Source organism: Talpa occidentalis, unplaced genomic scaffold (genome assembly GCF_014898055.3).
Source record: "Talpa occidentalis isolate TD23 unplaced genomic scaffold, MPIMG_talOcc4v2.1 talOcc4.4, whole genome shotgun sequence".
NCBI lineage: Eukaryota > Metazoa > Chordata > Mammalia > Eulipotyphla > Talpidae > Talpa > Talpa occidentalis.
In genome coordinates, this window is record NW_023604295.1 from 27209489 (window position 1) to 27226677 (window position 17189).

The window sequence follows — 17189 nt, forward strand, 5'->3', positions numbered from 1 at the left end:
ATGAAGACCAAATGGAAAAGAAACACAGTAAAAGGAACAAAATCATAAAATTAGAGTGGAAATAAATCAAATAGAAATCAAAAAAGATAATCCAAAAGATTAATGAAACCAACAACTTGCTCTTTGAAAACAAATTTTGCCTATAAACAAAATAGGCAAAATTCTAGTTAAGCTCACTACGGAAAAAAAGGGGTGAAATTCTAATAAACAGAATCAGAAATGGAAGAGAAGTCACAAGAGGTATCACAGAAACACAGAGGAACATAAGACACTATTATGAATGTCTTTATGAAAATAAATTGGATAACCTAGAAGAAACAAAAAATTTCTAGGAATCACACAACCTCCCAAGATTGAATGGAGAACGCTGGTACATTACTGGAGCGAATGTAGCCTAGTTCAACTCCTATAAAAAGCAGTATGGCAGTCTTTCAAAACATTACAAAAGGTTTATCATCTGATTCAGCAATCCCTCCCTAGGTATCTACCCTAAGAATACAAAAACACTAATTCAAAGACATATATGTATTCCTATGTTCACTACAGCGCCATTTACAAAGGTCGACTTATGGAAACAACCTATGTGTTCACAAAAAGATGAGTGGATAAAGAGGTGATGTATAGAGACAATGGTATGCTACTCAGCTATATTTCACTCAGCTGATTTCACTATGCTAAATGAAGTCAGTCAGAAGGGGAGAGACAAATACCAGGTGATTTTACTCATCTGTGGAATATAAACAAAGCAAAGGAGCAGACAAAAACATATCTTTGAAATATGTCTGCAGAACTAAGGCTACCAAAAAGGGAGGGCAGGTTATGAGAGGGAGGGCAGTGTATGAGAGCAAGGGCAGAAAGGAAAACAATGAATTATGATAGCAGATAATTGGGGCTCTGGTGATGGGCACGGTGTGATAAGCTACATTTGTAGAGCTGTGAACCTATAACCCTCAAACATGATCTCAATAAACATACATATATACACACACACAGCCCTGCCTCATTGTATTGTACCCCCAAATCAATCTACAATTCCAGGTGTGCAAATAAGAAGAGATCTGTTATCTTACAGGAAGGACTACATATATAATATTAACTTCTCAGGGACAAAGAAGCCATTAGTCTACACTTTATTTCTTTGGACTGATTTTTGGAGAGTTCTTTGAGACATGATTAAAAGTAATTGACCAATTCCAGGGCCTCCCCGGTGGCGCAGCAGTTGAACGCTGGGTTGCAAAGCTGCCCGCAGCCTCTGCAGCGCCGGTTCAATCCCCGGCTGCTCCCCGGCCACCAGAGGAGGGTCCCACATGGCGCGCAGACCTCTCCTGCCGCCCGCTGCTCCCCTCAGCAGTGTACTTCGGTCCTTCTGCCTGCTCTGCTCCCCGCTCTGGCTCTGGTGAATTCTCTCACCCTCCCGTGCTTCTGACTGTACCCAGTGCTTGTATGTATAAATAAATAAATAAATGAATAAATGAATAAATCCTTAAAAAAAAAGTAATTGGCCAATTCCAGCCTTAGAAATTATTTAATGTAAGTAGACTGATAAACTAATGAATAAATTCAGTTCAGTGGTGCTGGTACTGAAAATGTTAAAATGAAAAATGAAAAAACTTGCTCTTACCTGGATCTGATTCCGTAGTTGTTCTGCTTCCTGCCTCAACTGTTCCAGTTCACTCATCCTGAGACTGTAGTTCCCTCAGGAATTAACAAGGGAAAGCAACTGTTAAAAAATAAGAGTGGGAGAAGAGATTCACTAAATTAACCAGTAAATTAACCTACTTTAAAATTACTGATATGGGGGTTCCCCTGGTGCCTCAAGGGGTTAAGATGCAGCACTAGGAAGCTACCTGCAGCCACTGCAGCATGAGTTTGATCCCTGGCCAGCGAGGTGACCCACATTGCGCAGCAGACCTCTCCAGGCTCGCCCGCTGCTTCCCTCAGCAGTGTATTTCAGTCAATCTGCCCGTTCTGTTCCCCACTCTGTCTCTAGTGGATCCTCTCACCCCCCCAAACCTCTGGCCTATACCCCAGCTCTTGTGTGCATAAATAAATAAATCTTTTAAAAAAGAGAGAGAGAAAATATGACACTCCTAAGAGGAAATCTGTGATGACTACCCTTAATTCTATCAATGGTGATACAAATGTTTATTTTTTTTAGGGTTAAATTTAAACATATTGTCAAATTAAGAAATAGATCTCCTGATACATATAGTTTTAAAAACCATTGCTGAATCAATAAAAAAATAATAAAAGTAAATCTATTAGGATTGATTGCGATGGCATTAAATTACAAAGTAATTTCAGAGGAGCTGACATCATTCTAATATTCCATTTTCAATTTATTATTGTGATATATTTCTCCATTTATCTAAATTTTCAGCAAATGGGTAATTTTCTTCATGAGTTTTAACCAATTCTTGCTAAAGTTTTGCCATTTAGCAATTTAGTAAGCTCCTGACTTACTAAAGTGGGTTAGATCCCAGACATGGAATATCATTCTGCCTCATGAAAATAAGCAACATGCAGGTTCCTTAAAGTCACAACCCTAATCGCCCTTGTTGGACCATACCTGAGAGCTGGCAGGCTCCAAAATACTAGAAACTCTAATTTTTTTTGTAAAGATTTATTTATTTAAATACAAGATAGATAGATCTTATATTATAATCTTATATTGCATACAAGAACTAGGGTACAGGTCAGAGATGGGGGGGTAAGAGGATTCACCAAAGACAGAGTGGGGAGCAGAACAGGCAGACTGACTGAAATACACTGCTGAGGGGAGCAGCGGGTAAGTCCGGAGAGGTCTGCTGTGCCATGTGGGTTGCTCCCTGGCCAGCCAGGGATCGAACTTGTGCTGCAGAGGCTGTGGATTGCTTCATAGTGTGGTGCTTAATCCCTTGTGCCACGAGGGAGGCCCAAAACTCTTAATTGGTTTCAATGCTGCTTCGTTTTCTGGGTTCCATAAAATCCTGGGCAAGGAGGACTGGTGTTAAGTTCCTCCTACTGGATCAGTCATGTATTAAAAAGGAGTATCAAGACACTCTTAATGGATCTCATAACTTTTAGGGTCATTCCAAAACACCCCTAACACACTCCTTACTGCCATTCCATTCCCCAAAGCCAATCCCACATGCAGGGAACTCTCTGGAATGGAGTGACCTGCAGCTGGGCAAGAGCTCCTCAGGCCAGTCTATGATCTGTACCAAATGAGTTTCCAGCCTGGGTTCCCCAAAGGATGAAAGTATAGCAAAATAGAGCTGGGCAAGATTCCTGTTGCTGAACTTTGGGGGCAAATAACTAAGGCCTACTTGGAACAGGACTCAACTCCTAACATAGAGCCAGAAGGTTGTGTTCCAAGTCTCGGGACCACAGGGAGCACATGGCTCGTCTTGAAAGTGAAGGTGTTTATGCTTGAGATGAAACTGAATTCTATCTACGCAAGAGATGTACTTATGTGCACAAAACAAAGAGCAACACAGTGACTCCTGGTGGCAAGCCAAATAAAACTAGAGAAATCTGAGGAAAGGTAACACATACCCAGGGAAACAGCGGCATAGTTAGTGCCAAATTCTGCAACAATCTTCCTGCTAGGGCCACAGGACACAGAATCTGTGCGGCACTGTACCTCTCAAGGATCTAAATTTACTGAAAAGCCAAAAAATAAAAGTAGATTTCTAAAAAAAATTAAAAGCAGTTGCTTCATTACCACTCTGTAGATTCAGGGACTGCCAGGAGAGGTTATGAGTCTTAAATGTCCCTGTCCATTCTTGCTGGGTATCTCAAGAATAGAGTCCTTACTGGTTGACTTCTCAATATTGTATTTGTAGAGAGCAACCTTGAGAGATGAGACAATGTGTACCCATAAGACAAACAACAGGTTTGCTTAACCACGAAAGTGGTGAGGTCTTCAAGCCCAATGTTTCTGTGCTGTGACACCAAACAAATATGTGGCATCCATTCAGATGCACCTGTGTCACCCCCATGAGATTTGAGAAGCACAGAGAATCATGTCTCAAAGAACTCCCCAAAAATCAGTCCTAAGAATGAGTAGACTAATGGCCTGTTTGCACATGTATTGTACATACTTCCTATGCTATGGGCATGCTGTGCTTGATGTCTGACCAAGCAATCTCATTTTCTGCCAGAATCAATGAAACAGTAACAGTTACTTTATTAGTGTGGAAGTATGTAAAATCCCAGAACTTTCACACTCTTTGAAAGAAGAAGGCTCATAAGAAAGGTGAGGATTCCAACTGGAATTCAGTGGGCAGTGCTACTTCCCTTCTTTTTTAAAAAATCAAGATGTAATTGACATAACATGGTGTCAGCTTAAGGTGTACAATACATTGATTTCACACATTTATATACCGCACTAAGATCACCCTGTGTAAATGTGAGCTAACACCTTTGTCACATTCCAGAACTACCATTTCTGTTTTGTGGCTAGGACATTTAAAATCACCTAACACAGTATGTTGACCATAATCAGTGTGCAGCACATTAGAGCATCAAAATATATTCACCTGTGGTTGAAAGTTACACTTCCCTCCTTATGCAGATTAGATCCCAGGGCCAAGACTTCATCAACAATTTTGCCAGCACCCTAGCTACCCAACCCGTCTATTTTTTTACTCTCTCAAGGCAAACTCACAACCTTGGATGAACCTAACTACCTACTTTCTTTTCAGCTAAGACCCAAACTACCAAACACGGATTGAAAAAGTCAGCCAGTGGGGCACATTAGTTGTGCTACAACTGGGTCCTCCAAACTACTTGGTCCCTCTATGGAGTTTTCACTCATTCCTTCTGTTAGGGGGAAAGGATGTCCTGAGATAATCTCATACAGGCTTTGTGGACTCCACCCCCACTCCAGCCTAAAGCCATCAGGACATTGGGAAAGACAAATCCCATCACCACCAAGGGGAGGGTGGCTGGGACCTGAGGGTGGAGTTGGGCAGCCAGGTTGGATATAAAAACCAAACACGTGGGCCTTGCTCGCTCTCTGGCTCGCGATCGCTCGCCTCCTGGCTTCACCGCTCCTGGCTGGCGGCCAGCTCTCAGAGCGCCATTTTGGGATTCCTGATCGGCGGATCGGGTAGGACTCATTTAAAACTCTGTCTCCCACTTTTCTCCCAGAGCTGTACATTTCCTCATTTCCCTTTCCCTTGTAAATAAACCTTTTATTAACCTTTCCCGTGTGCCTGCAGTAGAGCATTGATAAGTCCTTTTAAGCGTGCCTGAGGACCCACAGTCAGGCACCCCGTTTTGTATCGGGGTTGCTCTACAACACTTCCACTTTTAGTGGTAACTAATACCTTAGGGATGTTTTCAAGATTTTGAGTTTCTCACAACCCCTCTTGTAGCATGTAACCTCATCTTCTATATCATAAAGTAAAACGCATCATGAAGTTGTCATCAAGTATGAATGTTTGCAATTTTTGAATACTTCATATACATAACCATCCATAATGACTAACCTGCCATATGCTCCTCCTTCCTTTCTATTCTAATAGAAGAGCTGACTTTTCTGTCATTTGGACCAATTCTTCCACCTATCATTTAAATCTGACCACTTCCAGTATTCTTATACTTCTAATTATCCCTTTTTTTCTACTATCTTCCATCTGTCACTTTTTTCTCATGACTTTAGTCTTTTTATTAAGATAATTTTCAAACACAGAAAGGTAGCTCCATATGGATGTCCGTAAAGGATATCCATAATACCCACAATGTAGGTTTTTAAGTTGTTAATACTATTGTATTAGCTTCATCTATTTTTTTTTGTGGATGTATTTTAAAGTCAATTACAGATATCAAGACATTTCACCGTTAAATACTTAAGCATACATCACCATATATCAAGACATCTTTCTACTAACCATAAACCATTAATAAACTTAACAAAATTAACAGTAACTATGTAATAATCTAGTATGCAGTCTACAATATGTGATTTTTTAAGAAAAATATGTATTTGGTCACCTAAATGACCAAAATATATTTCTCATAAACATTTGGTTTTCTTCCAGTTCCTGACTCTCAGCGATCAAAACCTTCAGAATTTCCTAAGTATGCAAAGATGGCTTTTGTTACGTGAATAAGGTGACTTTTAGGGAAGCACCTAAAGACAAGTGCTGGTTGTCTGGAAAACCAACAATGAAATTAGAGAGTTGGAACTTCCAGTCTCACCCACAGACCTCCAGGGAAGAGAGATGGGCTGGGGTGTAGTTCAACTGTCAGAGGAACCGTAAAGAGTCAAAGAATGCTGTCCTAAATCAACTATAAAGGAATTACAATGCCCAGAATGCCATGATTTCCTGATGGGGGGGCGGGGGGGAGGGCTAGTGAGCACCAGAGGCAGAGCTAAGGGCAAACAGCTAGGTGGTGGGGGCTTTAAAACACTGAAGGCAGGTGGGCCTGACTCTTGCTTTTACAGCTCTGAGGGGCACCCTGGTATTGCTAGTAGGACAATGTGTAGCCATATGCAAGTCAAACAACTCCCCCCTCCTTCCTTCCTCCCTCCTTCTTTCTCTCTCTCCCACACACACTTCTTTTAATGCTCCTTGTAAACAAACTTGTTTTATGTTCCTTTTTGCTTATCTGCTTTTGAGTCTTACCCTGAGGTCTTAAGCATATCAGTAAGGACTCACAAACTGAGGCACACCCCTTTTATTTCTGAGATTGCCTCTAACAAAATTGCCACCAGCCAGTGATTTAATCGATCATGCCTATGTAATAAAAGCCCCAAAATGGGCTTTAGAAAGCTTCCAGGCTCCTGAACACGTGGAGATTGGGGAAAGAGGCACTTTGAGAGCATGGACGATCCATGCCTTGCCCTGTACATCTCTAACATCTGGCTGCTCCTGAGCTGTAGCTGTTGTATTATATATGTGATCTAGTGACTAAAATGCATTTCCTGAGTTTTGAGAAGTTCTAACTCATTGACCAAACCTGAGGAGGAGGTTGTGGTCTAAGTCAGAAGTACAAACAACCTGGCTTGAGCCTGGTGTCTGGAGGGCCTTGGGACACTGAATCCATAACCTGTGGAATATGATACAAGAACTAGGCAGACTGTGTCAGAGCTGAGTTGAATTCTCAAACACCCCATGGTGTCCAAGAGTAAGAGAGTTGCTTGTTAGTATCGGGAAGCCTCCAGACACTCTCCCATTGGAAGTGGGCCTAAGAACCCTAAAAAGACAATTCACTTTCAAATTTCTGCAGTTATTCCATCGAAGACTTTTTATATCTGATTTGTTCAAATCTGGATCCAAACTAAGGACCACATAATATATTTAGTCATGCCTCTTAAATCTCTCCATCTAGAAATATCTACCATCTGCTTTCTTTTTTCCCTATTGACTTATTGGATAGACTGAGCCACTTGTCCTGTAGAATGTACCACATTTAGTTAACTTCCTTGCAGTTTTACTTAGCAAGTTTCTCCCGCTACCCAAAAGTAGAACACTCCTATTTGGTATAATTTGGTAGGTTTTTTTTTTTTTTTGAGTCTGGGAATACTATTACCATTAATTTATATGGAATTTTTTTTGAGCATTCCCAGGCCCTAAAAATAACCTGCTAAATACCAAATGGGAACTTTCAGATGGCAGGAGGGATGGAAACATGTACACTGCCTGTAAACTGGAAGGAAGATACATAGGCTAGATGATGTTCAGATTCAACATGTTTGACAAATGAAGAAACAGAAATTTCTCCCTACTGCTCTGGGCTCTTCTTGGGCTGGTCCAGCAATCAAATAACATTGTAGAGATTAGTAGGATAAAAGAATAAATTTAATTACACATGTATGTGGAATTTACATGAATGTAGAGTCTAAAGACCATGGGGGCAAAATGAGGGAATGAGAAGGGCCTGGGTTCTCAGGAGAGAGAAGAGGTTCTCACATGATACAGAGGGGGTGACTCACATGAAAACAGATGCTCTGCAATTAGGCATTTGGCCTAACGTATAGAAAGTATCTCCAAAAGAAAGTTTATTTCTGATTAAAAAATCCTAAATCTGGGTACTAACCCCAATTTTCATTTTTCTAGGTAGTGTTAATGGGAAATAAAGTTTCAAGAATAGTCAGATTATTAGATAATCAAAGTGCTGATTTGTACCCAGGATGCAATTCCAAAGAAAGAAAGCTGTTTCAATAAACACACATTTGAATTTAGTGTAAATAGGTAGGACTGGTGAGTCACTGACATTAAGAATGTGATTATTCTTAACAGGAGGAAAGCTTCTAGTTTTAAGTTGTCTTGACCTAAAAACTTGTTGCTACTAGAGGAAGGCAATGCAGGAGTTAATTTTTTCCTTGTTAATGACTGCACCACAGAGATACAAAGGTTGGCTACCAATTGTTAAAACCTTTTTATATCTGAGAAGACTGATTTTACCTTTGGGCAGCAGAATCCTGCACAAAGGATGAAGCCAATGAAAACGGCTTCACTCTCTAGTCTGCTAGGCCAGGGGTAGGGAGTCCCCAGAAAATTTTACAACGTTTACATTAGTTAAGTGAGTAGTAAAAGTTTCTCATGAGCCTAAAGTCTCAATTAACTTCAGCTTCAAATAATCTACATGCCAAAGTGACAACTTTTTAGAAAGGTACATTCTTGGCCTGTATTTTTCTCAGGAATACTTCTATGTGACACCATGGACTTCCTAATTGTACAACTACAACTGGTCATTTAACAGTACATCAGGAGGAACTTAATGTTGTTCATGCCACACATCAGCACAACTACAATTGATCAGTATATTTAGGTGTTAACAGCTTGATCTGTTTATCGTATAGTTATAATTCCTCACTTTCATCCAGCAAACAACCTGTGGGGAACCTTTTACTTGCATCCTTTCAATTAATGGTTAAAATAGGCCCAAGTGTGTTCCTTTGTTAACTGAAAAATAAAATCTCAAGGTTAGAAAAAGAGTTTATTAAAAGCGAGTCTTCGAACCTGGGAAGCAGACCAAACAGATATTACTCTATGCTGTTCTACCAAACACCAGCACAAATCTAGTTTATATTGCCAGAAACAGTGAGTCACTGCACAAAGAAGGTAACTATTCTTTTTTTTTTTTTTTGGGAAGTAACTATTCTTTTTTTTTTTAATAGTTTTTCAGAAGATACATTTTATTTATTTTTTTAAATAAATTTTATTTTTATATTCCCCATACAATTGCAACCCCCCTATTTTGACCTTAATCCCTCCCCTCCCCGCCCCTCACCCTCCATAGAGTGTCTCTGATTCATAGTTTTTTGTTGATTTTGATTTTCACTTTCTGATAGTTATTCATTTTCCTGGTCCCTTATTTAAGTTTTCTAGATTCCTGCTATGAGTGAGACCATCCGGTATTTTTCTTTTTCTTTCTGGCTTGTTTCACTGAGCAAGATCCCTTCCAGCGCCATCCATGTTGCTGCAAATTGCATGTGTTTATCTTTTTTGAATGCTGAGTAATATTCCATGGTGTATATGTACCACATCTTCTTGATCCAGTCATCTATTTTTGGGCATTTGGGTTGTTTCCAAAGCTTAGCTATTGTAAACAGTGCTGCTATAAACATAGGGGTGCAGGTGCTCTTTGGAATTGATGTTTCTGTGTCCTTTGGGTAAATACCTAGGAGTGGATTTGCTGGATCATATGGAAGCTCTATGTTTAGTAGGTCAAGAAATCTCCACACAGCTCCCCATAGTGGTTGGACCAGTTTGCACTCCTACCAACAGTGCAGGAGAGTTCCGGAAAGTAACTATTCTTGATAGCAGGTGCTTCTGGCTCAGCACTGTCTCCATCTAAAGAATCCAAAGATATGCTGACCTTGGAGGAAGGCAATGCACGATCCAATCTTCACCTCTCTAAAAGAATGCAAAGGCTGGACATGCAACATTAAATCCTTTTTTATTCTGAAAATGTCAGCAGCAGACTGGGAGTCACCCTAAGACCCCCAAACTTCCACACTCTAAATGCATTCTGCCATCTACCGCATTAGGACAAAGTATACTCTAGTGCTTAAGACCTTCAATAGAAAAGAACTTTATAAAATTAGTGTGCAGAGAGAAGAAAGGATATAGTTTCCACATGAAACACCCAAAGTTACCCATGCCCTCATAGGTAAATGTTCAGCCAAACAAGACTGGCCCAAAGTAGGGCTGCTGAGTCCCAAAAGCTTGCCACAAGTCTAAGACACCATCTGGTGGGGAAACATAGGAAGGGAGTGTAAAGTCTGGGATGAAGGGAGCAATATCAAAGTAAAAATCAAGATAAAGGTTGCCACTGTCAAACTCCCTACAGGGTTCTCACCCACATCTCTTCAAAGTCGCCTTCGATGTCCCCAAGTCCCTGGTGTAAATCCAAGGCCAAGAAGCAGGTGTGGCAGCTTCTTCACTTGTCTCACTGCTCTAACTCCTCCAAGTCTCTGCCAAGTCCTTTTGATTGGCTTTCCCTTGCTGCTCAGCTCCACCCTTCATAAAGTGGATAAAGTGGGGCAGAGAACATGGAACCTGCCCTTTCAGATTACATTATTACAAGAAGACTGACTTACACCTTCAGGCAAAGTAGATTTATGCATAGAAGAGGAAGCCTATGAAGATGGCTTGTTAGTTTGCCCACCAGATCAGACATGGGGTTCCCGCAAAATTTTACTTTATGTTTATTTAGATCTTTAAAAAAGGTAAAATTCCTTGACTCCTTATTTCACCATCACTTACAGTTCTTTTTCTGTCCTTCATTAAAAACTTTCAAACAGAGTTGTCTATACATGACCTCACTTCCTCATTTGGAATGCTGAAGCCTCATCAAGTCCAGCAAATTTCAGCCAAGTTTAAGGAGGCATGATGGGAACAAAGGGACCATTTGAGCAATGTTCCCAAGGAGCAAAATGAGACCCCTTTCTGTGATGCTGTGTCCAGTGAAGGGTAGTATAATATGGCACCCCAAAATAGGTCTTTTGAGCATAAGGACATTTTATTAAGGGGAGTATTTTGAGAAACAGAAATAACAGACTCTGAAAAGAAGTTACCTTTGAGATAGAAACTTTCATTTGTAAGAAAAAATTCCATTTGTAAGAGTGCCGAACCTGTATCAGGAAGCGATTATATCTCAAAATCACAAGAGAATTTTATCAATGGAGAAGGCCTTAAATTTGCATAACAAACCTTACTCTTTTTACTCCTACTTTTCTGAAGAACCTCCCAAGACTGGCCTCTTCCACCTTCCTTTTGTCTTTGAAGATCATATTTAAACTGGGGGCTACATCAAGGAATTTTTTTTAAGATTTATCATATTTATGTATACAAGAACTGGGGTACAGACCAGAGGTATGGGGCGTGAGAGGATTCACCAGAGACAGAGTGGGGAACAGAAAAGGCAGACTGACTGAAATATACTGCTGAAGGGAGCAGTGGGCGACTCAGGAGAGGTCTGCTGCGCCATGTGGGTAGCTCCCTGGCCATGTGGGTAGCTCCCTGGGGATCAAACTTGTGCTGCTGTGGCTGTGGATAGCTTCATAGGTTGTGTCTTAACCCCTTGTGCCACCAGGGAGGCCCCTACATCAAGGAATTAATTCAGTTTCCCCTGGGTATCTCTCTTGTACTCTGAGGTATACATTTTAATAAACTCTTTTTCCCTTGTTAATCTGTTTTTTTTATTACTGGGTGGTGTCAACCAAGAACTCAGAAGGGAAAATTATTTTTCTTCCCCTACATAGAAAACCTCAAATTTTCTTTAGATATCTGAAAATATGTCAAACCCATCTTCCTTACCCCTTCCTATCTGGTACTAAAAAAAGGAAGTAACTTTTCACTCTTTAAAAAAAAAAAAACTTATTAGTTTTGTCACTGAAAAGGTATATATCGATCACACAGACTTTCTGTTGGTCTTTTCTCCTCACCCAACAACTGTTTGTTCCCGAGAATATCAATAAGGAGTATATCTAGCATAGACTAGTAGAAAATAAACGATTTATGGAAAGCCTAGAGGCTGACGAGGGTAAGATGATGTTATACAATGCATTTAATACGACATGAATCTAATACAGGTTCTGCTAAAAAAGTGACAACCGGTCCAAAATGGATTCACTTGGGTTAAGTTCCACGTCATTAAACTAAGAGTTAAAACCTAACTTAATTGTGGCTTCAATCCCTCCAGGAATGTAATCTTAACTAGCCTGGAACTCCCTTGTCAACATCAGCAAGGTGAATCTGCCTGACAGACACTTCCTGTTTGAAAAGGAAGATGATCCTCCTGAAACAGTCCATTTATCGCCTTATCTCTGCACTCCAGTCTGGAAAACCTTCTGTGTTTTACAGCCCTTCCAAACTCCTTTCTTAAAGACCAGACCCGGTGAACAACCACAAAGCTAATGTCTAAAGGAAATCAAGCATGCTACTTTAAAAAAAAAAAAAAGCTTCCAACATACACAACCAGAATCTTTCTGAAGTCCCACTAACCACTCGGTGGTCAGCGACACACCCCATTCACAACTGTTGACATTGACTTTTACAATTTTCCCTAATATATAAGACTGAGGAGGGGTCAGCTATAGGAGCCAACATCTTCGATTGTGTGGGTACGCAGGTCTAAAATTACATCATTCAAAGTTCTGTTATGCTGATGACAAAAGAAAATTAATTCCTGGTCTTCTTGAATTTTCTCCAGGAACTCCAGTTTCCTCCCATGTGGAAAAGATGTGCCCATCAGGTTTAGTGATGTGTGTAATTATCCTAGTATTGAAAGCGAGGGGTTGGGGGAGGGAGAGAGGGAGAGAGAGAGAGAGAGAGAATTGTATTTTGAACACCAATCACTTGCTATTTTCCTCTTTGATATGTATGCTATTATATGACAAGGTATACAAATAGAACTCAAACTTGGGAGGGGTAGAGCAGTTCTCATAGGAAAATCTGTCAGACTGTGTCCCAGGCTCAAATCCTCACTTTGATTACTTAATAAATTCTTTGTTATCTATCGATCAATTGATCAATTTATATTATCTATCACTCAGAATTTTATTTCAGTTAATACAATGCAATGTTACTTCAATAAAAATTAAAATAAAATATTTTTAAATTAAAAATGAATCCATGAGTAAAAGTTATCATTTAACATGTTTGAGCATTTTGTGGGTTATCATTTAAAAGTTTAAAAAAATAGTAAGTTTAAAAAACTAAGGCCCTACTCCTTGCCAGGCAGGCAGGTTTGGGAGGTTTTAATAGATAAGGGAATTGATAAGGTTGCCTTGGGGACAGACCAACCACTAGGACCAGAACAACCAGCAAAGCTCCAGAAATGCAGAAGCAGGGCCAGGATGTGCTTATGCCAAAGGCCAGCACTGGAGCCCAGACATCCCAGCAGATAACTGGGTGCAAACTGGAATCCCAACTTAGAAAGTCCAGGAAAACAGAGTATTAAAGAGCACCTCAAATCTTCCTTCCTGCGCAGACCTCTCTTCTCCCTTCCCCTTGCAAGCTATTTCAATAAATCTGTCTTTTCTGTTCTCCATTCTGTCTCTGGTGAATTCTTTCATCCCACACCTCTGGCCTCACCCCAATATTTCTCCCCACCGCATTTAGGTTTGGTGATGTTTTTGTAACCAAAAACAAACTGTTTAAACTTATATCAGTAAGTCTATGATAAAACTGGTTTCATTATAGTTCATTTCATTTAAAGTCACAGTTTCCAAGACCTGTAGACAATATTAACTGAGAACAGTTTTCATGATGGGGGGAAGAGAGTTTCTCTTCTACCCCAAAGGGAGAGAGAAAAAGCCAAAACCAGAAAAAGAAAGTAGGAAAAGTTAGTCGCTAGCTGAAATTCTAATAAAGGATTAACATCTAGAATTTAAAAGCAATTTCCCAAACTAACAATAGAAAAGATTGACTACTCATTAAAAAGATATGCAAAAATACAAAGCATTAGTATGGAGGGAAAACTGAGTAGACTAATATACAAATAAAAGGATACTAAATAATCAGTGTAATGCAAAAAAAAATGATTTCATACACTTATTACACTGACAATTTTTTATCAAGTTTCAACCATGAGTTAGCAAAGTAGTAGAAGAAAACAGTAACTCATTCTAATAGGACAACTATTTGGGAAGCAGTTGGGTAATATCTAACAAAGGTGATGATATGCGTATCTTTCAATCTCGCAATTCAATTCCACTTCTGCGTAAGTAGACCTAAAAGAAACACAAGTACATACACTCGATGTATTCAAAATCTGGATTCATATAGCACTACTTGTAATAGCAATAAACTGTAACACTAAAGCCCCCTAAAAAGGAAAATGGATAAGTGTAGTGTTTTCTAGGTGAATTACTAAGTAGCAGTGAAAATGAAATAACTACAGGAATATATAATATAGGTGAATCTTAAAAATAATATTCAGAGAAAAAGAAATCCCAGATGACACAGACCAGTAATACTTTTTCAAAACTCAAAACAACCAAAATCATCATATTGTTTAGGAAAGCATACATATTAATAACAATCTTTTTTTAAGGAAGGAATGATATAGTATAAGAAAGAAGCACATAAGTAGTTGCAAATAATTGCTATTTTCTAATTTTTGAGATGGGGGTTTGCTTTATAGGTTTCTATATATTATCAGTAAGCAAGTATAAGGGAGCAAAATTTGTCACCCCAGAATATGTCTTTTTAGCTTAAGGATGGTTTCATAGTAGATACACTGAGCAGGATGGAGGTTGCCCTTTTATATGATGCATTTACATATGAAAGGAAAAAATTGCCATTTGTATCTTCCCTAGTGGAAAGAAGAAATTTCTTTAACTCTATTAGTGGAGTAGACAGCAACTTAAATCTGCCTCAATAGTCATGTCTTTGTTCCGCGTGCCTTTCCCAGTAACCACACATAACTGACCCCACCCCAGCCTTTGTTTTTAGCTGCAGTTATTTAAGGAGGTGACAAGCTGTTTTGGTACTCAGTTTTGTACTGGGTTTCTCCCATGTCTACAAGAACACATATTATTATTTTTTTTAAAGATTTATTTATTTGTTTATACATGCACTGGGTAGAGTCAGAAGCGCGGGAGGGTGAGAGAATTCACCAGAGCCAGAGCAGGGAGCAGAGCAGGCAGAAGGACCGAAGTACACTGCTGAGGGGAGCAGCGGGAGCCATGTGGGATCGAACCGGTGGGGATCGAACCGGCGCTGCAGAGGCTGCGGGCAGCTTCGCAACCCAGCGCTCAACCGCTGCGCCACTGGGGAGGCCCCAAGAACACATATTATTACTAAACCTCATTTTGGCATTTTTCTCTTGTCAGTCTATCTAATGCTAACTTGATTTTTTGCCAATGTAAAATTACCAAAAGAAGAAAGGGGAATCAATTCCCTTTTCCCATACAAGCAAATATAAATATATAAAAGGGAATGATAGGGTTAAAGATTAAAAATATTTATAATATACACAATTCTTGCATCTACTATTATAAATTAAACAAAAACTATTAGACTGAGGTGCTTCTAATACCTTAGCAGTCTATGTAAACAAACTCAAACCTATGTCTGTAATGCCTCAAAGTTAAGAATCAAAACCTGTGAATGAATAATCACAGCCAACTAGATTTTTCCCAAAAAAGGCAATCACTTAAGTTAGTCATTCAAATAATTTTCTTGCTTTGCTTCCTGTCTTCTCTGCAAAAGTCTTGCCCCTAGATCCTGCGGTGGGCCTTTTAATCACCTCCAGTTTGCCACTGCCCAATCTAAACTGATTTTTGTTAAAAAAAACTCTTCTAAGAATTTTACTGTGTCTCGGTTTTTAACACACCGGAAGTCAACTGGGGATGATAAAATAATGGAAAGAAATGAAATAAAAATAGAGAAGGAAACAGAGGCTTAGACAGAGGCTCACCCTGCCTGAGATAAGAAGAGCTGGGCACTGAAGCTGCACGTGTGGACTGCCTCTTTTCAAAGGGCCTCTCATCAGATGTCTCAGCTGAGTGTGGCTTTCAGAAACCCACACTTCCTTGTTCTTTACCAATTATTCCTTTTTTGCATTTTTAATGGGCTTGTCCCACTCCATTCATTTCTTAAATATTATGTACCCCAGTTCTACCTTCAGCCAGTTAGTTATGAAACTTCCCTCCTAGGTGGAAGGGGAGGTATGGAGAGGTATGAGACCTGAATCATCTCTATCTTTACAAAAGAAAAGAAAATTATCAGAAAGGTATGGTGTAATAGAGTAATAGTCAAGAAATTTTACCAGTGGTGATTTTTACTCAAATTACAATTGCTTATCACAGTTAATAGCTGAAGTGGTACTGAAGAAAACTAAAGAAATCTTAAATTAATAACTGAACAGGAATTAGTTTGATATAATCACAATGCTCTCTCAATTACTAACCATTTCACAAAGTTCTTTTTCAACATGAATATTCGATTGTATTAACACATTTGAAATCTACCATAGAGAAAAAGCACTGTAAATTGAGCAGAAAATAACATATCAGTTGTCTTTTAAAAGTTCAGCTGTACCAGTTACAAATATCAAAATATACCAATGATTCATTGTATTCAGGGCAGTTTGTTAAATGGAAAAAAATACAGTAGCATAATTCAGATGGCCTTCTACTTCCACTTCTTAAAATAGCCATAGAACTATTACTAAAACAAGGCTTTATCTAGCCTACACAATTATACTGCTGTGTTAATAAGGGGCTATTTTAGTCTATATAAGACAAGGAAATACAAGTATTTCTTAGCTACTAATAATTTTCATACTGATTATGAAAGCTCATGTAAGACATGAAAGAATATTTTAAATTGAACTTTAAAAATTTAAGCAACTTTTGTTACATATAAGTTTATTCATCAGAAAAGTTAGCTTCAAATTTGCTCTTCTAACTAAATCCTTGATTATTCTACTTTTTTCTTTGTGATAGATGGCAAGTTCATAATTCCTATTCTTTGTTAATTTGTTAAAACCCATAATGAATTTGTAGTTGAATTTAAAGCTTTTGTGATCATTCTAACTAAGGAATTTAAAAACACAGTTACCCGCCCACCCCAAGTACTCCATATACAGATAGATATTCCCATGTGGCTTTCTCAAGATGATGGCTCCAACCCTAGAACTGCATGGGACAAATGGGTATAAATGAAAAATAGAAGTTAGCGATGCTGAAACTTTCACAAGTGTTAAGTTTTGTGTTTTTATTTTGCTATCACATTTCT

At 39.1% G+C, this 17189-nt stretch overlaps 1 protein-coding gene across 1 annotated transcript in view; it reads right to left on the reverse strand.

Annotated features, from left to right (window-relative positions):
• Window positions 1-17189, reverse strand: part of GNB4 (G protein subunit beta 4) — a 48002-nt gene that overhangs the window by 18848 nt on the left and 11965 nt on the right. The window contains exon 2 of the mRNA XM_037525145.1: window positions 1622-1720. Coding sequence (XP_037381042.1) covers window positions 1622-1678 — 57 coding nt within the window. The 5' untranslated portion in view covers window positions 1679-1720. The remainder of the gene's footprint in view (window positions 1-1621; window positions 1721-17189) is intronic.